The sequence below is a fragment of the Pagrus major genome, chromosome 21 (genome assembly GCF_040436345.1).
Source record: "Pagrus major chromosome 21, Pma_NU_1.0".
Lineage (NCBI taxonomy): Eukaryota > Metazoa > Chordata > Actinopteri > Spariformes > Sparidae > Pagrus > Pagrus major.
This window is the reverse complement of record NC_133235.1, coordinates 1,739,331-1,765,797: the sequence shown is the minus strand read 5'-3', so window position 1 is coordinate 1,765,797 and position 26,467 is coordinate 1,739,331. Positions and strand designations below refer to the sequence as shown.

The 26,467-nt window shown below is 42.0% G+C and overlaps 1 protein-coding gene across 1 annotated transcript in view; it reads right to left on the bottom strand.

Moving 5' to 3' along the window:
- LOC141017205 (phospholipid phosphatase-related protein type 4-like) overlaps positions 1–26,467 on the bottom strand; it is a 131,415-nt gene that overhangs the window by 52,130 nt on the left and 52,818 nt on the right. Inside the window, exons 3-4 of the mRNA XM_073491856.1 lie at positions 17,687–17,810; positions 17,301–17,496 (exon numbers count right to left, since the gene is read on the bottom strand). Of these exons, the coding sequence (XP_073347957.1) occupies positions 17,301–17,496; positions 17,687–17,810 (320 nt within the window). The remainder of the gene's footprint in view (positions 1–17,300; positions 17,497–17,686; positions 17,811–26,467) is intronic.

Genomic DNA, 26,467 nt, shown 5'->3' with positions numbered 1-26,467 from the left:
AGCATGAGGCCGTACTACCTCCCAAGGGAGTTTACACAGGTGATTGTACTCTCTGTGTATATCCCCCCCTCTACTAATGCTGATGCAGCTTGTGACGTTCTCCACTCAGTCACAAGCTCACTGCAGACACAGCACCCACAGGCCCTCTTCCTCATCTCTGGGGACTTCAATCATGCCTCTCTGTCCTCCATCCTGCCCACATTCACACAATATGTCGCCTGCCACACCAGAGATAATAAAACACTGGACTTATTTTATGCCAACAGCAAGGAGGCATACGACTCATCCCCCCTCCCTCCCCTGGGAAGATCTGACCACAACCTGGTGCATCTCCTGCCTGTTTACAAGTCCCTTGTTAACAGGCAACCAGTGGAAACCCGCACAGTTAAGACATGGACTGAGGAGTCTGAAGAGGCTCTGAGGGACTGTTTTGACTCAACTGTGTGGGAAGAACTGTGTGTTTCTCATGGGGAGGACATCAGCAGTTTAACAGGCTGCATAACGGACTACATAAACTTCTGTGTTGATAACACTGTACCCACCAGGACTGTACAGTGTTTTTCAAACAGCAAACCCTGGATTAATCGTGACATAAAGGCTCTCCTTAAGGAGAAAAAGAGGGCCTTTAGGTCAGGCAACAAGGAGGAGCTGAAGGCTGTGCAGAAGGAGCTGAGGAAGAAGATCAGAGAGGGGAAGAACAGCTACAGGAGGACGATGGAGGACCAGCTGCAGCAGAGAAATGTCAGTGGAGTCTGGAAAAGCCTTAAAACCATCTCAGGGCTGAGGAAACCAGACTTCCAGGCTGCAGGGGATCAGACGTGGGTGAACGACCTGAACCTATTCTTCAATAGGTTTGACCAGACACCCACACTTCCCCGACCCAGTCATCTCTGCTGCCCCCCACCACCTCTTTCACTCCACCCGTTTCCTGCCCCATTCTCACTTCTACCTCCCTTTCCACTGCTTTCATGTTGCAGACTCCCCCCACTGCCCCCCCTGACATTCAACCCACCACCCCCACCCGACACTCAGCCACCCTGCTCCAATCTGTCCCTCTCCACTATCCAGGTGAGAAATCAGTTGAGGAAGATGAAGGTGAAGAAGGCTACGGGTCCAGACGGGATCAGCTCCAGACTCCTCAAGTCCTGTGCAGACCAGCTGTGCAGGATTGTGGAGTACATCTTCAACATGAGCCTGAAGCTGGGAAAAGTGCCACTGCTGTGGAAAACCTCCTGCGTGGTACCAGTACGAAAGATCCCTCACCCTAAGGGTAAGTAAGGGTGTCAATGCACAGTTGTACGCGGATGACGCGGTCATTTTCACCCCTGCGAAAAATACGACAGAGGCTGCTCAAATACTCACCAAGGCAATGGCTCATGTTCACGACTGGCTCACTGATTCATCTCTTTCTTTAAATGTTAAAAAAATGAGATTTTTGCTAAAAGGCCGCCAAATATTGTTCATTCTGGTGTCTTTCTGGGAGGGGATGAGCTCGCTTTGGTGAGCAAGTTCAGATACTTGGGAGTCATCCTGGACTCGACACTCTCATTCAGGAAACACATCAAAAAAGTGTCTAACTCTGTCAAATACAACCTGGCAAATTTCTTTTTTTTTTTTTTAATATTCTTTTTATTGCCAAGTGCACATTGGATAGAGTACATGTCTCTCACAGAGCAATCATAGCAACAGAAAAATTCCATACCATATGGCAGAGAAAAGGACCTGCTTACAGTCAGTATCATCACAGAGCTGGAATCATTCATATTGTAACATTAACCTCTCTCAAGTCCTTCAGGTATTTTAATACAGGCTCCCATACTTTATCAAAAATTGCCTGTCTGCCTGCATTTTTATATCTAAGTTTCTCCATATATAGGGTCTCACTGAGCTCCCTCATCCACATTTCAATTGAAGATACATTATCTGACTTCCAGTGTCTTAGGATAAGTCTTTTAGCCAAACTGGCACCAAAACATAGAGACTGTTGTACAGACTTTGTATTGTTAGAGTACTGAGTCGAGTCACCCGCTGATCCCAGAATGGCCATCAAGGGGCAGGGTTCACACAACCTTTTAAATGCCTTTGAGTAAAAATCAAATATTGAAGACCAGAATAAGTGAAGACTGGGACACGTCCAAAGTTGATGAGTGAGTGTTCCAACCTGATTCTTGCATTTGTTACACAATGCTGATACATTAGGATACATTTTGTTAACTTTTAGCTTTGAGTAATGTAATCTATGTATAATTTTAAACTGAATTAGTTTATGCCTAGCATTTATTGAGCAACGATGAATATTCAAAAGACACATTTCCCAGTATTCTATAGAAAAGGGGGACTCCCAGCTCAGACTCCCACTCGGACCTTTGTTTTTCTGTACTCGTTTCTATCTGACTGAAGAGTGTCTGCTATAGGCTTGATACTGCTCCTTTTTTACCTGGCGTAATTTTAACTATTCTTTCAAGTGCAGGGTGCTGTGGAATTTCTGACAGCGTTGATACATGGTTCTTTATAAAATTTCTGACCTGCAGATAGCGGAAAAAATGCGAGACTGGCAGGTTATGCTTAGCTTTCAGTTGTTCAAATGACATCAGGTGCCCCCCCCCTGGTACAGATCGCTCAGGGACCCCACTCCCTTCTCCCTCCAACGAGCAAACACTGGGTCTCCAGCAGAAGGCTTAAAAGCATGGTTGTTACAGATTGGCGTATCCCTGTACATATTTGGGGCCTTCAAATGTGATTTAATTTGATTCCAAATTTTTATTGAGTTGTGTATCATAAAGTTACCTTTGTACAGTGATTTGTTAATTTTGATGGGGCTGTTCAATAGGGCTAGAAGCGAGGTCCCTTCACACTCTGCTTGCTCTAAAGAAAGCCAGGCGGGAGGTGGATTGGTTGTATCCTCTGTGAGGGTCGAGCTCCTCCAGAAAGCCAGAATATTTAGATGTGCTGCCCCATAAAAACATTTGAAGTCTGGTAAACCAAAGCCTACCTCTTGTTTTAATTTACAGAGGTGTTTTTTGTTTATACATGCCACTTTATTTTGCCAAAGAAAAGGGATCACTACTGAGTCCAATTTCCTGAAGTATGCTTGTGGAATGTAGGATGGTATTGATTGAAAAATATATAAAAAGTGTGGGAGATTTACCATTTTAATGGCATTTATTCTCCCGACAAGTGATAGCGGGAGGGTCTTCCAGAATTCAATATTCTTCTTCAGTTGGTTCATTTTTAAATTCCAATTTTCCTCAAGTAGCAGGCCAGGTTTCCTGGTGACATACACCCCTAGATACATGAACTTGTCCTTAGCGATTTTAAAGGGAACAGAATTCAGCGTGGTACTGTTATGATTTAAATGTACTGGCATTAATTCGCTTTTATCCCAATTTATTTGAAAGCCTGAAAGGGAGCCGAAGTGGTTAAATACCTCCATGATTGACGGAATGGACTCTTTTGGGTTAGACACATACAATAATATGTCATCCACATAGAGCGACAGATGGTGTTCTTGCCCTTTAATAGAGACAGGTGATATCTTGGGGTGCTGGCGTATTTTTGTAGCTAGCGTTTCTACAACCAAATCGAAAAGTGAGGGGGAGCTAGGATCTCCTTGTCTAGTTCCACGAAGTAGTGGGAATTCAGAGGAGACATCTTGGTTTGTAATAACACTTGCAGTTGGATAAGCATACAAAATCCGTATCCAATCTATAAATACCTTCCCAAAACCAAATGCGTTTAAGGTCTCATACATGTACGGCCACTCGACCTGGTCTTTTTGAGCATCAACTGATATTACAACTGTTTCTGTATTATGTTTAGTATAAAGTATGTTGAATAAACGTCTTAAATTAAAATAAATATGCCTATTAGGAATTAAACCTGTTTGGTCAGGATGCACGATCGTATGAATATGTGATTTTAAGCGGTTTGCCAGAATTTTGCTAATTAGTTTTGTTTCATTTGGAATCAGTGACACTGGTCTATATGATGAGGCTTCCAGTTCGTCCCTGCCCTTCTTCAAAATTAATGAGATGTTTGCTCTATAAAGTGTTTGAGGTAATCTACCCTTTGCTGCAGCGTGCTGAAACATACGCAGTAGGAGTGGGGTTAATTCCTTGTAGAAACACTTATAAAATTCTATGGTGAACCCGTCTGGCCCAGGTGTTTTGTTATTTGGAGATTCTTTAATTGCTTGTATAATCTCTTCAATAGAGATCTTCTTATCAAGCAAAGCTACTGCTTCAGGGCTAAGTTGAGGCAGGTTTAGTTGGGAAAGAAATTATTTAATTCTGTCAGTATCATGATTACTATTTGACTTGTATAATTTTGAGTAGAATTCCATAAAATGCATGTTTATTTCTTTAGAGTCTGTGAGAATAGTTCCCGAACCTGATCTTATTCTGTGTATAGCCTTCGAGGCTCGACTGTGCCTCAATTGGCGTGCAAGTAATTTCTGGGGTTTGTCACCTATCTCGAATGCATCTGTTTGATTTTACTTAACTGCTTATTGACCTGAGAGGATAAGATTGTATTATATTCTTGCCTCAGGGAAATAATTGAATTCAGGGTGTTGGGGTCTGATGAGACGCGGTATGAATTTTCTAAATCAGTAATGGACTCGTCCAGTTCTACTAATCTTTTTTCTGACTGTTTTTTCCTATTTGCCATATAAGAGATTATGTTGCCTCTGAGCGCTGCTTTAATGGCCTCCCATAGTGTCGAGTCATCGACATCTCCTGTGTCATTTGTAGCTATAATTTCTGGCAACCTTTCTGACATAAATTTCAAGAAGCTTTTATCTTTTAAGATGGTGTTATCAAATCTCCAGGTGTGAGCGCTCCTACGATGTTTAAATCTGATATCAAGGGATACTGGAGCATGGTCACTTATCAAAATAGTATGGTAATGCGAGGTAACCTGGCAAATTTCAGACAGATCAGGAATTCATTAACTAGCAGTGCAGCTTTGAAATGCGACCACTAACTGGACTTGTGACTACATGTATACTACTTTTTATTGTTATATCCTGTCTGGGTGTGTGTATTGTGTGTATTGTCTCTTCTACTTGTATTTTATCTATTTATTTGTCGTCTCTTCTATTTGTATCTTTTCTATTTATTTCTTAGGGACTACGGATGCAAATTAGCAGCTTTGCTATAATCCGGCATGTTTACATAGATATTTAATATCGATGTTCATCAATGTGCACTGTCCCTATCCAAAAATAAAGCATTATTATTATTATTAAGGACTTAAACAACTACAGACCAGTTGCTCTCACTTCATACCTGATGAATACCCCGGAGCGGCTGGTCCTCGTCCATCTCCATTCTCTGGTGGGTCCTTTTATGGACCCACTCCAGTTTGCATATCAACCTGGCATCGGAATGGACGACGCCATCATCTTCCTCCTGGACAGATCACTGTCCCACCTGGAGAAGCCTGGAAGCACTGTGAGGATCATGTTCTTTGATTTCTCCAGTGCTTTCAACACCATACAGCCTGCACTTTTGGGGGAAAGGCTGGAGCTCGCAGGGGTGGACCAACACCTCACGCCCTGGATCCTTGTCTACCTCACCAGCCGGCCACAGTATGTGAGGATTCGGGACTGTGTGTCGGACATGTTCGTCTGCAGTACAGGGGCCCCGCAGGGAACAGTCCTGGCCCCTTTCCTGTTCACCCTGTACACTGCAAACTTCTCCCACCAAACACCCCACAGCCATCTACAGAAGTTCTCTGACGACTCTGCTATCGTCAGCCTCATCAGGGACGGGGACGACAGAACCTACAGAGAACTTATTAAGGACTTTGTGGACTGGTGCCAGCGGAACCACCTCCAGCTCAACGCCGGGAATACCAAAGAGCTGGTGGTGGATTTCCGCAGGCGCAAACAACCCTGCACACAGGTGACCATCCTGGGAACGGACATTGAGATGGTGACATCTTACAAGTACCTGGGAGTTCACCTGAACAATAAACTGGACTGGACTCATCACACTGCAGCAACATACAAGAAAGGTCAGAGCAGACTGCATCTGTTGAGGAAGCTCAGGTCCTTTGGAGTGCAGGGGGCACTCCTGACTTCTTTCTATGACTCTGTGGTGGCATCAGCCATTTTCTATGGAGTAGTCTGCTGGAGCAGCAGCATCTCGGCAGCAGGCAGGAAGAGACTTGATAAACTTATCAAGAAGGCCAGCTCCATCCTGGGATGCCCTCTTGACCCAGTGCAGGTGGTGGAAGAGACCAGGATGATGGACAAGCTGTCATCGCTGCTGGTGAAGGAGTCCCACCCCCTGCAGGACACTATCACAGCACTGGGCAGCTCCTTCAGCAACAGACTGATACACCCTAAGTGTGTGAAGGAGCGGTGTCGCAGGTCCTTCCTTCCTGCTGCTGTCAGAGTCTACAATCAGCACTGCTCCCAATAGACCTCACTCTGCACTGTCAATTTTCTTAATACCCATATTTATTATTTATATTGTAAATGAAAATTCACTGCTGTTAATTTTATACAATATCATGTTTATATGTATATACAAGTCTATTCTATTTCTTACCTTTTTAATATATTGTTAATTGTTGGCTATTGTTATTGTTTTTTGTAAATATTCTGTCCTTTAAAGGAATACTGATTCTGATTCTGATTCTGAAGATTCTGACTTTATAAAATTTGTAGGTGAGCACATTGATGTCTACTTCTCAATAAATATGAATTGTGCAGCCATCAGGTGGGAGGCTTTTAAAGCATATATTAGAGGACAAATGATAAGCTTCACCAGCTCTAAATCTAATAAATTCAAACAGAAAATGAATTAATTAGACTCCAAAGTTAGAGAGAGTGGCTATCATAGATAATTCGACACAAACAAAACAAGAACTACTTATCCTTGAAGCAAAATATGAGGAGCTCTCTACGCTTAAGGCTGAGGACAGTCTATTAAGACTGAAACAAACTTTTTATGACCAGGGTGAAAAGCCTGGTAAATTGCTAGCCTGGCAAATAAAGAAGCTTGAGTCTGACAGAGCCATTAATACAATTAGGAACGGACAAGGAGAATTATCTACAAATCCCACAGAAATTAACAACACTTTGTCTCATACTATAAAACCCTTTATAACTCTGACTGCCCACTAGACCTGGTAAACCAAAACAGTTTCCTTGATGGACTGGACATTCCCTGTATTCCTGAAGATACAAAAATTGAATTGGAGAAGGAATTAGATTTGGATGATATTTCTAACGCCATTACAAGCATGAAAGGAGGTAAGGCATCAGGTCCAGATGAGCTTCTGATAGATATTTATAAATTATTTAAAGAGAAATTAATAGCCCCATTGTTAGATGTTTATTTGGAATCCTTTAAAACAAGTTGCCTCCCTGCTTCATTACGAAGTGCTCTGATCACTCTTATTCTAAAACCAGGTAAAGCGCCAACTGAACGGGGTTCTTACAGACCCATATCACTCTTGAATTCTGATGCAAAGATTATAGCTAAAGTTCTAGCTATGAGACTAGAGAGGGTCCTACCAGCCATTATACATGGGGACCAGAATGGCTTTGTGCAAAATCGCCAGGGGTTCCACAATATGAGGAGAGTTCTCAATATAATCCATGCTTGCAAAGAGTCCTATGACACCACAATCTTATCACTTGACGCAGAAAAGGCATTCGACCGAGTAGATGGGTGGAAATTATACTTGTTGATTCTTCTGCATTGGTATCTACTAATAACCTCACCTCTCAGCCTTTTGAGCCATTTTGAGGCACAAGACAAGGGTCACCAATTTCACCTCTACTTTTTGTAATAGCCATGGAACCATTGGCAATAGCGATTAGATCACACCCCTCAATCCATGGTATTAAGATCGGGGACATGGAACACAGTACAGCATTGTATGCTGATGATACTATTGTGTTTTTATCACATCTTGCAGAATCGATACCATCCCTCTTAGAGTTGATTAATCAATTTGGTAGCATCTCTGGTTTCAAAGTGAACAAAGAAAAATCATCTATTATGTTTCTAAATGAAAACAAGAGGAAGAAACCAGTGGTATCTCACCCATTTGTGAACATCACAGAAGGACTTAAATACTTGGGTATCAGAATAACTCCAAAGATAAGTAATCTTAGTTCAGTCAATTTTGAGCCCATGCTAGTAGAATTGTCGGAAGAGATCACCAGATGGACAACATTGCCTCTATCTATATTGGGGAGAATAAACATAATAAAGATGACTATACCACCTAAATTTCTATATGTTTTTCAATCAATTCCACTAGCTCCTCCTCCTTCACTTTTCCCTAAGGCCGGAAAGCTTCTATCTAATTTCATTTGGAACAATAGGAAGCCAAGAATCAGACTCTCTCTCTTATATTTACCTTATGATAGGGGAGGGTTACAGTTGCCAAATTTAGAATGGTATTACTGGGCGGCCCAGTTGAGAGCCACAATGTTTTGGTTTTTTAAGGATGTTTTCTTGCCCTGGTAAGACATTGAAAAACTGTCCTCAAAGGGTTTGTCACTGAATAGCTATCTATACTCAGCATCTTTTAAGAAATTAAGGACAAGAACTGCTAATCCTTTTGTAAAAAACACTATTGTATGTGTATTGTATGTAGTACAAAAAAATTTGGGTGACTCCCCAGGGTTGTCCTGTTTCTCCCCAATCTGGGGTAATGATCACTTCACCCCGGCAAGAAACAACATGGGTTTTAAAGCATGGTTGAACAAGGGCATAGTAAAACTACAGGATGTATATGAGGATTACAATCTAATGACATTCAATGAGTTAAAGGCAAAGTTTGATGTACCGCAGAAACACTTTATTCTGGCACACTTAAAGAATTCAGTGCAACAACCTTCATTCTCCATCTTAGAAACATTTGTTACAAAAAATTGTTTCGGCAAAAGACTGGTCTCCCAGTTTATATAACATGTTGGTTGGACACCATAAGGATAACACCGAAAGTAAGAGACAGGAGTGGATACAAGACTTACAAGAAGACATTTCACTCAATGAGTGGAGTAAAATATGTTTAAAGACACACACTCAAACCATCAACACCCGACTGAGAATGATACAGTTTAACTGGATAATGCGAACGTATATCTCCCCTGTACAATGAAGTAAATTCGATCCTAATATACTTGACCTATGTTATAAGTGTAACAGTCACCAGGGTTCACTATATCACTGTTTGTGGAAGTGTAAGGAGATTCAAAAATTTTGGAGCTCAGTGTTAAAATATATCTCTCAGATCACATCTTCCACAGGAAAAGGTGTGATCTGAGAGATATGTTTACTTATGTCCTAAGTTATGTATTTTAGGCATTTATCCAGATGACTGTTCTTTAGGAAAGACAAATGGTTGACCTTTGTTTACTCCAAGCCAAACGTTCTATTGCATTATGTTGGAAGAATGTTGGTTGCCCCTCTCTTGACCACTGGTAAAATAACTTAACATCAAGTGTGGCTCTTGAGAAACTAACCTACAGTATATTGTTAGAAAGAAGGCTTCTGAATTTTATAACATTTGGAAGTTGTTTATGGAACTGATAAAGAATGGTGATATTGAAGAGGCACTGGGAGAGTGAGGTAATGGGAAAAAAAAATTAATGTGTGTGTATATATATATGTATATACATATATATATATATACATATATATATATGTATATATGTACACACATTTTTTTATTTGTCATGGGGAATGTACGCTGTACCCTATACTATAAATACTGTTTATGTATTTTTTTCTTTCTTATATTTTTTAACTTTATTTAGTTATTTGTTTTTATTTAAAGCTATGGTCTACGATCTGAGAAAGATTTGAAAAAAGCATCCCCCCCACACACACCCCTCCCCTCTGTGCTCCTTAATCCCTCCCCTCCGAGCTTGTATCGCTCTCCCCTCGGAGCCTCCCGCGACACACCCCCTCCCGCAACAAGCAACAAGAGCAACAAGCCGGCCGGCAGAAACCAAATACGGCGACAGCTTTGAATGCGGAGTAACAATGTCGGATTCATAGGTAAAGTTATTACAATGCACGTCAAAATGGACTCTGAACTGAACTCAGAATTCTCCAGTCTTCACCTAGGTGCAAATTCAGCTTTGAGCTACTATTGGTAGACCAGATTGGTAGACCAGATAGTCAAAACTCCAGCTCCTTCCTTTTTTCTCTCTCTTCTCCACCTCTCTCCCCATGGGGCTACCTGCCCTCAAGTTCTCTTCTCCTGGATTATTCTGGGCCTAACAGCTGCTGAGAGCTACAAGCTACATTTCCAGCAGGCCCAAAGAACTTCTCCTCACAGCAGTGACACAAGGTCCTGCTAGTATTCCAGATCAGTTAGCACCAGCAGCTGCAATGCAAAGCTTGACAGCTAACTCCACAATCTGAGGAACACGAAGTAAGTTAGCACCGAGCTACTATCCCTGAAAAGGAGTGACCAGTTTCCTCCATCTGCTGTCTTTCATCAGACCTTGCACAGCAAGAACAGCATTGTTCAATATTGGAATTTCAACCTTCTCCTGCTTGGTTCATCAGCCAAGAAACCACCAGCACATTTTCTTCAAAGACTGGTAACGTTGAACTGGGCCTAGATAGCACACAGCATAGCATAGCAAGGCTAAGCACAGGACTTTTAACTCTGGTTGATGTAATGCACATCTGTTCAATCTATGTGTTTGTTCACTGTTTTGGTGTTATTGTGATCTCAGGTCAGGTTATTGGTAGTTTGCTTTGCTACACGGCTAATTTTGATGTTAGACTCAGGGTCTTTGCATGCAACTAACCATCTTCTATAACCTGGCATCACGTCACACTCACACACACTGTTTCAGCCTGGAGCATATCACACCCTATCATCCCCCTTAAGACTTTTTGAACCTTCATGCTGTCCATGTAATATTGTACAGAGTGAATGTTGCCAACCTCAAGGACTCCAAAATCAATCAACCAGTACAAGCTGTTATGGTAATATTGGTTGTAGTTATTAAGTTAATTATTAGAGTTACAAACTGACAGTTTAGTACCTTTTTCTGAGTGATTTGGTGAATTGGCTAGCTATTCCCTTCTTCAAGGATGGTGGTAGGGTTAGGGTTATGAACCTTATTTATGAAAATTGGATCTTATTATTTATCATAATTAATAATTATCCCTGATAATCATTAATTATTATTGATAGCCAAATGTAACCCCAAACTCCCTATTAATGTTGCATGAAGCACTACAAATGGTGCCCCATGTGAGGCAGTGCACTGTTGGCAATCATTCCTAAATGTGCAATCTTAATTTCAGCATAATTTGGACAGTGCTAAAATTTGAGATTCACATCTTGAACCCTTTAGCCAGAAGTCTTTACATTTAACCCCACTAGTCTACTACAGGAGTCGACGTTGATTTGTACTTACAAACAACTGCAGTGTGGTGAGAATTGATTTATCAATCAAATTTGATTGACCAAAATATTTAGGTTAGTAACTGCCACTTTGAGCCATTTGCTATTGCTGCTATCGATTCAAGTTGAAAGTGCTCTGTAGAAACTGTAAGAATTTCAGTTCAGCATTTGAATATCCTGTATTTGTTGCATTCTAGTCAAGCTGTCATAATTTGATGACAATTTAAGTGTTCCTCTGGCCCTGTGATATAAAGAAGTTTATGTGGCTGTTACTGCCTTGCATTTCAGCCTGAGTAAGATGTAGAGCCAGAGATAGAGCCACAACGTGCTACCAGCCCTGTGAAACAGAAGTTTTGTACTTAGTTGTTTCTACCACATGTTTCAACCAGAGTCAACTTTAACCCTTTAACACCTAAGCCTCAAACAGGCTGCCTGGATTTATTTTGTTGTTTTGGCTGTAAAAATGTCAGAAAATGTGCTATGAGTAAATGCTTTTGCCCCTTTTCCAGGATTACTTCAACTTTCAATATCTGGCAATTATTTGACATTACTGTATGTTTTGAGTGTGTAATAACAGTTTAAAGGGGAAGAAAACACAAAACAAAATTGGATTTAATAGGTTTTTAGTAGAGTAGACACTGTATTTACACATAGACAAAAATATTACACATGTTCATTTGACATTTTAACTATAAAACATCTCTCCAAGAAAGTTTGTGAGCCTTGGCCTCATAGTTTTTATTTTTTGGCCTGTTTTGCCTAAAAATGTCCAGGCGTTTTTTGGCCTTTGTGGTACTCCCTGAAGCAGTTCCTCTCCAGCTGCAGACACAGGCCCACATCACACTCCTCACACTTCCAGGGAGTGCACCTTTTGCACAGAGTGCACTGTCGTCACCCCATGCTGGCTCTCTGTGATTTGCCCTGTCCGTTGCTTGCGGGGACAGGGAAGTGGTCGTGACTGGTGGTCTTGGGCTTGCCATCCAGTGGAACTCCTAGGAGCTGCGCAGAGAGCTCTTCCTGGAAGGCCTGGCGACTCATGTGTTTCTGCTGCTGGCTGGCACATAATTCTTTGTGGATTATGTAACTGTTTGTCACTGCAATGTTCAGAAAATGCTGGAAAACAGTAATGTACCACTTCTTTGTCTTGCAATGGACTGAACTGGTACCCAGCATTTGATCAGATGTGTCCACTCCTCCCATGTACTTGTTATACCCTGCCACTGCTGTGGGTCTGGGGACAGGGATCCTCTGATGTTTTCCATCATCTGCCTTTTGCCAGCGCATCACTGTCTCCCCACTGTACACAGGGTGGATGTTTGTACAAAGGGAGACTTCTCTGGTGTCCATCCACTTCACAAATCAAAGGTCACCGTCCCGAATCCAGCGAATTGAGCCTCTTGGTGACTTTTTATGCAAAGCATTTTCCTGAGTGGAACACCGACTCTTCCCTGCCTGTACGTCCCACAAGCTCCAAATCCCTGCTGGTCCAAGTGTCGGAAGAGGAGGGGACTTGTGTAGAAGTTGTCACAGTAAATGATGTAGCCAGATCCCAGGAAGTCTTTGTTGACTAGTGATGCCACCACATCATAGGAGAGCCCCTTCCCTGATGCAAACTTTGACTTCCCTGTGTACAGCTTGTAGTCAGTGGTGTAGCCGTTTACATCAACAAGTCCAAAAATTTTTAGCCCCCACTTAGTGTTAGTGTAGTTCATGTACTGCTTGATAGCCAATCTGGCCTTGGTAGCAACCATCCTCTCATCGACTGAAATGTGCTGCTTTGGATGATAGATGGTCATGCAGCGGTTCCTCATCATGTCAAGAAGAGGTCTGACCCGATGGAGACAGTCATAGTCTTCTGTGCCCTTTTTTTTTCATTCTTTGGGTCTTCTGATGGATCACTGATGTGCAAGTTGGAAGAAATTGCCAGGAACCGGTCCCTGGGCATAACAGTGGAAGGAAAGGCCACATGATAAATTGTTTTCCTTCTCCAGAAGTCTGCCATGCCATGTACAGCAACAAGCCCAGGTACTTTTGCAATTCAGGTGTGGTTAGTTCTTTCCAGGCGAATTTCTTCCTATTCTCCAGATTTCTTGCTGCATTTTTGTTTGTGTTTGCACACAAGACTTTGAGGACTTCTGAATCTAAAAAATGACCGAATATTTTCAATTGGTGATGGTTTTCCACCATTGAGAGGGGGTTGAACACCAGGCTTTCACTTCGGGGTAAACCTTATTGCTTGAGTGACAACATCAGGATCCGTCTCTGTCTTCCATGCACTAATTGGTGACCGGCTTCTGATGGCATCACCAGCACCTCCATGGCCCTGGCCACGGCTGGGACTGCGACCACGGCTGGAACTCTCTGGCACTGATCTGGATGGCCCTTCAGCAGAAGGTATCCAAAAAGTAATGGAGACATAAGATAGAACTTTATTTATAGGTGAATAAAATACTTTATTTATCCCAAAGGAATTCTTGTGCCAGATGTTGCTCAAAAAAATTACAACAGCATAAGAATTAAAACAAACTAATAACACCAGTGCCTACTAGAGTAATTATTGCAAATTATATTGAAAAGATAAGTGATACTGCTATGAAGTTGAAACTTGTATTTTTAGTGAAGTCAACATCCACTGTATATTTGATAAAAACTTATTAGACATTTACATTTAGGGCATTTAGCAGACGCTTTTGTCCACAGTGACTTACAGTAAATACATGCGTCATGAAAATGTTAGCCTATTAGCTAGCTTGTACAAAGTTTACTACATACTCTGGTACAGATGAAGTTGCTCCTTCGTCATGGTCACTGGGATCCTCAATGAACCCCTGCGGAGGTTTAGTCATCCTTGATGACTTTCTTGACATGTCTTGCTCTCACAAATATGCTCAAATGCCACACAATTGTCATAAAAAACTTATCGTAAAAATGCTGAAAATGTCCGCATCTGCCGTCCTTCTCTCCTCTCCGTCTTCCTCTCCGTCTTCCTCCTCTCTGTGTGCTTTTGTCTCTCCGCGGGCACAGAAAAGTGTTACCGTAATAACCCATATATGAGTGAAAAGGCCAGAGTCTCTTCTTTCAGGAACCGTTGAAATTTTTTCGATTGCACAAACAGTCAAGGATTTACGGTAATGAGAACCACGTGCGTAAAATCCCGTTGGCTCGCCTGTGTGCGCCCGGCGATATCTCGCGATACCTACAGCCTACCATAATAAGCTCTATATGGGTGCAAAGGCCAGAGTCTCAGCTTTCAGGAACCGTTGATTTTTTCAATAGCACAAACGGTCTAGGAATTACGGCAATGAGAGCAACGCATGTAAAATCCTATCGGTGACGATACCGGCGGTGTTAAAGGGTTAAGAGACAATCCTCTGACTGTTACTGCCCTGCATTCCAGTTAGTGCAAGTTTAAAGTTTGGTAAGCAAAGTTACGCTTGTAAACTGTGTTTATCTTTATTGGCCCCAGTCTGTATGCCCACAAGAGCCACAAGATTGTGCCATAGCCACCCCTCCTCCACAGGAAGCTACCCCCATAGTGTAGGCCATAACACAGTTTGGTTAGGCTAGTGTACTACCCCCATGCTACACTACAGAGTGTCTGCCAAAGCAACACCATAGCCAACCACACTGATTGTTGTTGGACAACTTGTTTAACAATGGAGAACCCCTGTGTAGAGTGATTTATTTCTTCCCTGGCACAGAGTGTAAAACCTGGCTGCCCTGAAGTCATTAGCAGGTTAAATCTCAGTGAGTGCAATGAAGAGATAGAGTCCCTACTTAAGGACAGGTGTGATGCGCAGACTGCATCCCAAGACCAGTTGTTAAGATGTTTGCTTCTGATATTCCACACGCAAACCAGCCTTGCTGTTCAGAGCAAAACAACTCTAGAACAGGAGGTAGAACTCCTTAGAGCACATAATTCTAGTCTCCTACATGAAGTTCAGATGGCTAATAAGAAGGCCATGCGCTATTTAGATTTTCCATTTTGATTAGCGTGGCATTTCTCCAGCAGATTCTTTCTCACCAGAGACCACCTTCACTTCAGTTGGTGCAATGCCATCAATGACATTTGTAATTTTAGAACTGAAATGATCTACAAGGTATTGACAGAGAATGTGGAGATGGGAGGTGTGGAAGAGAAAGCCTGAACATTACTGGTGTTTTCAGTGATGTAGCGCTTTGAGATGACCTCAGTTTGAACATTTGTGTACACAGATATATCACTCTCAAAGAAAACACAGTAATGATCACAGAGAGCAACATCAGATACCAGAACCTTGTTCCATGAACCATGTTCAGACCCTTGGAGATAACCAAGGCTGGGTGTAGCCCCTGTTGTGTATGGGCTGCGTCACATGCTGAGTGAGTCCAAAGTTATCAAGAACACAAGACAGTTCTTTAGTCCCTAGACCTGTCCTCAGGTTTGTCAACATGGATGTTAAAGTCACCAACAATTAACACACAAAGTCAGTGCAGTTAAGAGACTGTAACTCAACAAAGTCATTAAAAGAATGTGTACAGTATTTAGGAGGCCTGTAGATGTTTAGAAATATTGCCCGAGAAGATGAGTTTAACTGAAGAGCCACATACTCAAAAGAAGAAAAATTTCCATAAAACATCTGCTTTCATTTGAGTAACTCATTAAACAGAATACTAACACCTCCTCCTTTTTATGCATTCTAGTCTCACTTATGAAAGAGAAGTTTGGAAGGCTTCATTCAATGTGAACAGCTGCTCTTATCGTGGGGTAACCAAGTTTGTTAAAAACATAAAACTAACATTGTGTTCAGAATCATGTATTAAAAAGAATTTCCTGCCAGACACCTGATGTTTAATAAAGCTAAATTTAGTGAGTCAAAACCAACTGTGCAATTTTTTACGACAGTTTGTATTGACAAGGAATGGGAGCTAAATTTAGTATATTGGCAGGCAGTTTCACATTTTCAGTGTGAAAATAAACCTTGCTGCAAATCAGCAAACAAACAACTTTAACTGTTTGGACGACGTCATTCCCGTGTCACGTCTCACATGTGATCTTGTGGTGTGCGAGCCCCTGTCACTGATCACTCATGTAGTGTCGAAACCACTATGAATGTAAAAACCAATTAACAAGACAGAAAGTTGTGAAAATCAAACAACACATTCACCTGAATTTTAAAAGTTGTTAAGTGTGGCCAAGGCATAAGGGTCCATTGGACCACCTCTAACTGGACCAGGCTTACGAACTTCTGTTGGTGCAAAAATAGACCAAAACCTTATTTTTTGGTGTTTTTGTTGTTGAAATGTTTTATGAATATGTCAATCAAAACAAGTGAACACACTTGCAGGGTGTACAGGCTGTTACCGTTCTACGCCAAAGTGAGTTTGGCAGACAGATGTGGACTGACCGGCCGTACTAGAATGAGCCCAAGTGGAGGTCACAACAACAGCTTTAAGGGTGGACTGTTTTTTAGTGTGTGGATGAGTTGAATCAGTCAACTTTGACCATGAAGGTCGGCTGCTCTGTGGGCATATGAACTGACAACTGCACGTCTTGATAGGAAAAAAAGGGAAACACTAAATCTTGTCATGGTAGAAGAGCTATGTTGTCACCATTCCATGTTCTAGCACATGACCTTGGCATGCGTGGTGCATAGTGTGCTACTATCTAGCTCATCAATCCTGTGTTTTAGTCCAAGTCCCGAGAGCAGATTTGTAACCATAACAACAGCAGAGAACTAGTCTAGGCCTGCAGGCTACAGGAAGATTATAGCCTGTGCATGTGTGTGTGTGTGTGTGTGTGTGTGTGTGCTAAAACAAAACATCAAAAATGACTCCATAAACACACACTTACAAACACCCACACACATCCTCTGACACACTCACTGGTTCACTCCCACACTGACTGCAGCCTCCCTTACCTCCCAGCATTGATGAGCCCAGTGTCCTGTCCAGAGCAGATATCCTCCAGAATAAAAGCTTCATCACAAGTGGACATGTTAATGTGGGTCAAATTGGGTTTACACACATCCAACCAGTAGGGGGTGTGCTGACCAGTGGACAGCTGGAGAATATCAGTGATCAGTGCTGTTACACACAAGCCAAAGATGTGGACACCTGTGAAAAACAACACATTTCAAAACCGCAGCCACTGGATCAGAGGTCATGAGTATTTTATTTAATTTTATTCTGTATCCACCAATATTCTCAGACTACATGTTTGTTACAGTTATGTTGCTGTTACAGTTGTGGGTTGTTTCAGTCATGTGCATAATAATTGGTGGTAATAATGCATGTGTCCTCCTACCTATGAAGCGTACAGCTCTGCGAATGTAGGAGTTGAAATTACAGCCTGCAGCATTGATGTTGGCCTCAGTGGTTGATGACCTCCTGGATAGATAGCAGTACAGAATGGCCTCTCCTATCAGAATCTGCACACAGACAAGGACAAAGAAAAGATTGTGAGTGCTGCGGATATCACCAGATACATTCCTGTCACTGATCACTGATCATGAACTTACATCATGGCTAATAACATAGTTAGTGGTTTTGTTTGTTTATTCATACAATAAATAGAAGGTAAATTGTAAAACAACCCTGAACTTTTGATCAAAAGTTGCATGTGCTATGCAAAAATCTGACTGTGCCATGAATGAAATCGCATGTAGCACATGTGCAATACAGCGCTGCGCTGCATGTAAGACAGAGCCGCATGACTGTGTCATGCAATGTGCATAAATAATAATAATAAATAAGTAAAGATATTCAATGTCTGCATTTTTCAGTACTACATTCATTTGAAAAGCGATAGAAGGTCTCAAACATGATACTTTTATCCTCATGCTACAGTTTCTGTAGCTCCAGCACTACATGTTAAACAGTTATTGTAACCTGCTATTTATTTACCATCATTTTTCATTTACATGTTGTGAGCTGTATATTTTCTAACAGGGAAGAAAACCCTGTCTGTTTTTTTTTTTTTTTTTTATCACAGTCTGTTTTAATAAATGTGTTTGTGACATCTTAAATGTGGCTTTGACTTACAGCTGAAAGCCCTAAAAACACATGTACAGTAGAATCTAGTACACACCGAAACACACCTGGAGCACAGTGTAACGTGTTTGTCTCTCCAGCAGGGTTTTTGTAATCTGGTGCTTATCAGTTTTATACAGGGAAAATTTGTTAAAGCTAAAAATGTTTAAATCTCTGTGATCATAACGTTCCTGTTCAACACAATCTGAACTGTGCTAAAGGTGGAGTAAGAATGACAGTTGAGTCTTATTCCCAGGTTGTCAAATACTGACACCTGAGGTTGATGATGCATGCCATCGGCTGATTCCATCAATTGTTTTTAAGCTCAATAAACACAGATAATGTTTGACCTTCTTTGAATTTCTCCCATTTGTCTGGGACATTGAGATCTTCCACCCTGCTGTCCAGACTGCAATTATGTCTGCAATTACGTAACCAAAACAGGAAGAGGCATTGTTTTCCCTGGCCACTATCCCCAGGTAACGGTGGAACAACTGTAATTACTGTGGAAACTCTACACTGCAAAAGAAAAAGAAGCCGCTGATGAAGGACGCAGAGAAGGTGAAGAAGGAGAGTGATAAAAACCGGGGTAAAACAAAAGTGAACTCGTTGGAGAGCGCTGTTGTGCCAAAGTCTGTCCCCTCCCTGATATGTGTTTCCTCTTACGTGTACCTCAACCTTGAAACTAGGGATGTTACAAGATAAAAAACTCACGGTACGATATCATCACAATGTTAAAAAAACAAAGAAAAAGATGGCACATTTATTATATATTGCACACGTCATGTCCATCAAGGACAGTTACTGTATATAGTATGTTTATCTTTATTCTAATAGTTTTTATTATATGTTGTATTCATATTGTTATTTTATTCTTCCAATATCTCTTTACTATTGTCTATTTTTTTAGACTCTTGTGCTGCTACTTATTTCCCTCTGTACTGCTGTGTTACCTGCAAATTTCTCCCAAGGGGGATCAATAAAGGAACATCTTATCATCTTATCTTATTCATGAACTTTACCAGCAAAATAACCACATGATGCCTACTTATTAATCATGTGATACATTGTACAAAGAAAGACTATTTGCCAATCACACGTCTTTACAAAAATAGAAGCTGTGGGGGGCGCTAGCGAGCAAGACATGGCGTAACACGCCTTTTCCAGAGCTCCAGTGGAGCGGCTATTAATTTAGAATATATACAGCACCTTCTGTATGAACAACTTTTAAAAGATTAAAATTGACATACTGCAACAGGCCTGGTGCATCCACGGAGAAAAGTGCATCAGATGACCCCAGTCAAACATCACCTACTACCCGGCAACAACACGCAGCGATGGAGGTTGACACGCTGAAATCAGAAATCCTCTCCTCCCTGCGAGCTGACATAGGCTCAATAATACGTGAAGAAATGAAGAACGTATTCTCTGAAGATCTGAACCATCTGAAAAGCGAGCTAGAGGCAATGAGAGCAGAATTACCTAACATCACAACATTGATACGCTCTGGAATGGACCAAATGAAAATCAACATCAAAGAGGTGGAAGGTGGTTTATCTACATGGTCGGACGAAATGGTCGAGATGCAAAACACAGTGAGTAAATTCAAAAGTCAGGTTGAAGAATTGAAAGAGAGATGTGAGGATTTGGAGGGAAGGATTAGGAGAGGTAACATCCACATTGCATGAGTGGCAGAAAAAGCCAAGCTCAAGTTCTGCCACAGCGGTCTCTAAACTACTGAGAGAGGTGCTGCAGATGAACAGTGACTTTAAAGTGGACCGATCGCATCGCAGTCTTGCACCAAAAAGACCGGATGTGAGACCACGGGTTATAATCGCGAAAATGCACTTCTACCAGGACTGCATGGACATTTTAAAACAAGCCAAAAAATGAACCCCACTGCGACTTGACGGAGAACAGATATCCATCTACCTGGACTTCACAGCCAGCGTCGCGAAGGCCAGGGCGCCATTCAACGATGTGAAAAAAGTACTTCGTGGCCACCAGGGTGTCCGCTATGGCCTTCTATTTCCTGCTAAGCTCCGCATCACATTCAAGGACCGGGAATTCATGGACCCAGCCAAGGCCATGGAATATGAGAACAGAAATATCACTTCAGCTTCAGCTGCGGAAGATGGAGAGTGACACCATCCCGTCCATACACTGAAAGGATCCAGTATTCAGCCAAGAGACAGTACTTCTATATCCATGACAATTTATTGTAAACACAGCGCAAATGAAGGTAATGCTATTTCCTTTTTTTCTGCCTCTTTTAACCCCTTATAAGACATTGAGAGCATTTTCTTTTAAGAGTACAGCATGGGGGTTAACATATCTGATCAGAGACATATGCATATGCAGATATGATATGCTGTGGGAATATATCTTAACATAGTATCTCAGACGTAGTTTAATTTGCTTTTATTTCACTATTTAGGAAATGCATATCACATAACATGTATAAGGTTCTACAGGAGCTCAACCTGGAACTGTTAAAAAGCAGTAGTCTTACTTAGTAGAGAACAGTGAACAGCGGTGGTTTGCACAGCTGCCTGTTAACCAGCAGCTTAGGCCTGGGAGCCAATAGGGCCGGCCCGGAAACTCCTAACCTTAGTTATCGGTTGGTCTGTGTTCCTACATGACTGTTAAAAGATTGTTTTGCCTGAAAGTTCAGATCCCGTGTTCTCCTGGGATCCCACTGCTCCAGAAGAGCACATATGTTAATGTGTTTTACAATGCTTCACTCTCAATAACTACAGTGATAATGTCCTTTTCTTTTAGCTGTTTTTTTTCTCTTTTGTTTATTTTTCTCTTTCTTTCCCTACTCATGTCTACCTTCTCCCCTATTGTATATCAAACACACCTTAAATTATGGGATCACTCAAAATAGTAACTTATAATGTCAGAGGACTCCACAGTCCTATAAAAAGAAAGAAGGCCTTAAACCAGTTGAGACAAGCCGGATGCCAAATTGCATTTTTACAGGAGACCCACCTCCCAGATATAGAGCATGAAAAGTTAAAAAGATCCTGGGCAGAAAAAGTCTACTACTCTTCACACAGGTCAGGGAGAAAGAGAGGAGTGTCCATCTTAGTGCACAGATCAATAGGTTTTACAGTCACAGCAACTAATAAGGACACTGAAGGCAGATATATTCTAGTAAATGGAACCATTGATGGGACTGAGATATCCCTAATGAATGTATATGCTCCAAGTGAGGATTACATTTACATTTACATTTAGGGCATTTAGCAGACGCTTTTGTCCAAAGCGACTTACAATAAGTACATTTGTCACGAGAAAGAAACCACAACATATCACCGTTGATACAGTAGAAAAGATAGAAACAATATTCAAGCCCTCTTCCGAGCAAAGTAGCTGCCATTTATCAAGGATAAATGTGGTTGACTGTGTCAAACGCAGAGGATAAGTCGAGGAGGATGAGGACTGACGAGTGGGATGAGGCTCTGGCGGCCCGGATCGACTCAGTCACTGTGAGGAGGGCCGTCTCAGTGGAGTGAGCAGTCCTGAAGCCTGACTGATTAGGGTCAAGGAGGTCGTTTTGCGAAAGGTAGGAAGTTGGTTGTAGACAGCACGTTCCAGGGTTTTAGAGAGAAATGAGAGAAGAGATACAGGTTTGTAGTTTCGGATGTCAGCCGAGTCTAGAGTGGGTTTCTTAAGGAGTGGCTTTACTGTAGCTGTCTTGAAAGGAGCTGGAATATGGCCAGAAGTGAGGGAGGAGTTGATCAGGGTGGTGAGGTAAGGCAAGATGTCGTGTGAGATGTTTTGGAGAAGAGAGGAGGGAATCTGGTCAAGGGAACAGGTGGTGGCACGGTTAGACGTAACTAGTGTGTGAACATCTTCAGAGGAGAGGGGGCTGAAGCAGGTAAGGCTGTTATAGGTGAGGGTTGGGGGAGGTGCATTCTGGTAGGGCATAGGAGTAAATGAAGAGGAGCTGATGTCTTTTACTTTCTTAGTAAAGTAAGTTGCAAAGTCATCAGCAGTAAGGGAGTATGGAGGGGGAGCGGTAGGAGGGGTGAGGAGCGAAGAGAATACGGAGAATAGTTTCCTGGGGTTGGAGGCAGAGGAGTTGATCTTAGACAGGTAGAAGGCAGATTTGGCTGCAGTTGATGAGAAGTCAGACAGGAGGTGGTGGTAGTGAGTAAGGTCATCAGGATGATGAGATTTTCTCCATTTTCTCTCTGCCGCTCTTAGCACTGATCTGTTGGTTCGCAGCAATTCAGACAGCCAGGGAGGGGGGGGAGATGATCGTGCTGGTCGGGAGGTGAGAGGACAGAGAGCGTTTAAAGAGGAGGAGAGGGAGGACAACAGAGTGGAGGAGGCTTCCTCGGTGGACAGTAGAGAGAATTGATCCGAGGATGGTAGTGAGGAGAGAACAGTTGAGGAGAGAGTGGAGGGAGAGAGGGATTTCAGGTTGCGGCGGATGGTGACCATGCGAGGTGTAGGGGCGAGGAAAGCGGAAGACTTCAAGGGGAGAGAGAAAGCGACAAAGTGATGGTCGGACACAGTGAGTGGGGTAACAGAGAGTGCCGAGGTACTACAGGACCTTGTGAAGACAAGGTCAAGTTGGTTCCCGGCCCGATGGGTGGGTGGAGAGGGAGAGAGTGTGAGGTCAAAAGAGGAGAAGAAGCTGATGAATTCAGATGAGCGCAGCGATAGATCACCACAATGGTGATTTTGAAAGGAAGGGTGACAGAGACAGCGTGGAATTCAAATGCAGATCTGGGTAGGTGGTCGAGGGTAAGGACCTGGTAGGACCACGTGGGTGAGATGAGGAGTCCAGTTCCTCCTCCTCGACCTGTTTGTCTCGGGGAGTGTGAGAATGAGTAGGCGGTTGAGAGGGCAGCTAGAGTGGCAGTGTTTTCTGGAGTGATCCAGGTCTCTGTGAGGGCCAGGAAGTGGAGAGTCTGCAGAGAGGCATAGGCTGAAATGGTGTCTGCCCTCTTGACTACAGACTGGCAGTTCCATAGCCCTAGTTCAGTACCGGTGGAGAATGTTGGGTAGCAGAGATTGGCTGGGTTACAGCCTCGAGCAATGGGTCTCCGGTGAAATCTCCTCCGGTTAGATGTCCTGACTGGGATTGGCAGGGACCCATGGCTGCGAATGGTGTTGGAAAGTGGGTTACTTAGACTTCCTTGACAGACTCCCGCAGAGAGACTCCCTAAGTCTTTGTTCGACTGTCCTGACGCTGCAGCTGACGCTGTAGTGACTAGCCTTTATGAGCTAGATTTACCTCATGCGGACTTAGCTCCGCCCAGCAATCAAGCCTATTCAACACACCTGGCTTGACAGAAACTCACTTGATAGCTACTTAACTTCAATGGTCTCACAACAACTGACACAAAAAGTATCTAGACAAGATTAAATATTTCACTTAACTTTCTTCACAGAATGCCTAAACACTGAGTCTACAAATTCTCCTTACTCACCAGCATCAGTTCAGCTTCCTTCACCTGGACAAAATGTATCTGGATGACCCAGTCTTTATAAAAATTGTTTTCAACTTTCTATTACAGCAAAGTACTGGACTCCTCCAGACTTTAACTGTGTCATGTCACAGACTCTGGAAAGACCCCACTCTCAAGAATGAGAGACATTACATATTATTCAAGTAGGCATCAATCTTATTCTAGAATTGACTATTTCTTTACTCCCAAATCTGAGATCCATAGAGCAGTCAATATAAAATAACTTCCAATCACGCTTTCGGATCACTCCCCCACCGCTGATGTCCTGGGACCTGGGACATAGACCAACATCCAAGCAGTGGAGGTTAAACACATCTCTCCTAAATGATGAGAAATGTTTTGCCATTGTTAAAACTGAATTCAAGTTCTACCTAGAAACAACTCCACTCATGAAGTATCGGCACTTATTTTATGGGATTGTGCCAAAGCCTATATTAGGGGCCGTATTATTGCATTTTCGAGTGCCAAAAAAAAAGAAAAAAAGCCAGACAAAAAGAGCTAGAGGACACGATCAAATGATTAAAACAACACAAACAGGCACCATCCGCCAGTCTATTGACCCCTCTCAAAGAGGCGCAAAGCACTAAATAACCTAATTTCTGACAAAATTGAGGGCAATCTACGATTTGCAAAGCAAAAATTCTACGAACATGGAAACAGAGCAAGCAGATTGCTGGCATTTCGTTTAACGAAACAGCAATCGTCAAATATTGTACAAAAGTTAAAATCTAAAAATCCAACTACTTTTCTCACAAAGCCAGATGAAATTACTGAATCATTCGCTGATTTCTATAAGGCTTTATACCAAAACAAGGATACCTGCTCTGATGATGAACAATTAATGCATTACCCGAAAAACATCAAACTAACTGAACTCTCAAATTAAATGACAAAAGAATTAGATGAACCCATCAAGGAACCTTGAGATACAGGAGATAATCTCGATATTAAAAAAGATGTAATATCCCCTACTGAAAGCATACTATCACGCTCTCAAATTTGGAATCATGGCCCCCTCCTGGAATGAAGCAACAATAGACACAAAGAGGGCAGAGACCCTACAGAATGCCAGTCATATCGGCCTATATCGTTACTGAATGGAGACCTTCGTATATTAACAACCATTCTGGCTAAACGAGTGAGCAAAATCAGTACCCATAGTCAGATGTGGAAAGTAACAAAATACATTTACTCACGTTACTGTATTGAGTAGTTTTTTTGTGTATTTTGTATTTTTTAAGTAGTTTTTGAATTGGTAATTTTATTTATACTTGATTACGTTTTCAGTGAAGTATTGTACTTCGCTTCATTAAAAATACCATCTGTTACTGAGTAAAAAAAATCCTAACGGAAAAAAAAATCACGCCCGGAACTACATAGTGACAATTGATCAGCATGTATCAAGCTGGCGCCAAGTCTTCTTCAAAGAGATGGCGATGAAGGCTGATCATGAGACAGGCACTGGCAGTAATGACGGTTCAGAGACAGTGGACCTAGAAATGTTAGCTGTACCTGAAACATCGAATTCTGCTGAACTCATAAATGACGAAAACCCTTGGCCACATTTAAAAGAGTGTTTTTCTTTCAAATACAAGAGGGCCAACAGCATCATCATGGTCAAGGGTGACGGAACTGGCTGCTTTCAACAACTCCACTTAAAATCTGCGGAAGCATGTTTTGATAAGTACTTGAGATGTTGCATTGGTAGCTAGTTTTTTTAATGGCTAATAGCACATTGTCAATTTGCAAACTACCCTGTTTCGTGACATTGCTAATTTTGATTAGCACTATCAACCTGTAGGACAACCTTTGTAGGGCACTGATGTGTAGAAGCTCGCTAGCTGCTAGTCTGACCATCTGGGCTGTGAACGTTGCCCCACCGAAATTGCCACCGGTTTGAATGTAAATCAAATGTATTAGCAGTGCGAATGGTAAAGAGCTTAGTATTTTTGGAGAGGATTGTAGTGTGAGGCTCTTTGCCTGCTTTGACAGTAATTATTGTAGGATAGCATTTTAGGGCACTCAGCACTCTTCCAGTTTCCAAGAGCAGAGTGTAGTCAGTGGAGGGACAGACACAGAGAAATCTGACTGTGTTGAGGATGGGAGCAACAATGGGGCAACAAATGAGACATCTTTTAGGAAAATCAAAGTTTTTGTTGTTTTTGCTGCTGCTTTGCTACCCCAGAGCAGTGTCTACTGTAGATGTCACTACGACTGCAGTAGGCTAAGAGAGTAGGCATAAAAATATCTCAGACTACAAACTGATGTTTACGAATATGTACCTTCAACTGTTTTAATGGTTATTTTCATATGTTCAGGAATCTCTGTTAGCAAGAATAGTGCTTTATGAAATGCAAAAGACAAAATGTGATGAGTATAGCAATAGAAAACCTCTTATCTATCAATGTTTGAATTTCATTGTTTTTAATGAATACCACATTGATTGATTTACTGATGAAAACCTTTTCTTTCTTCTCAGAGGAAACATACATCTAAGCTGATGGCTTTCAATCAAGCAAAGAGAGTCCATCCAACCCCAAATCCACCAGCACCAAACCCAAGCAAGC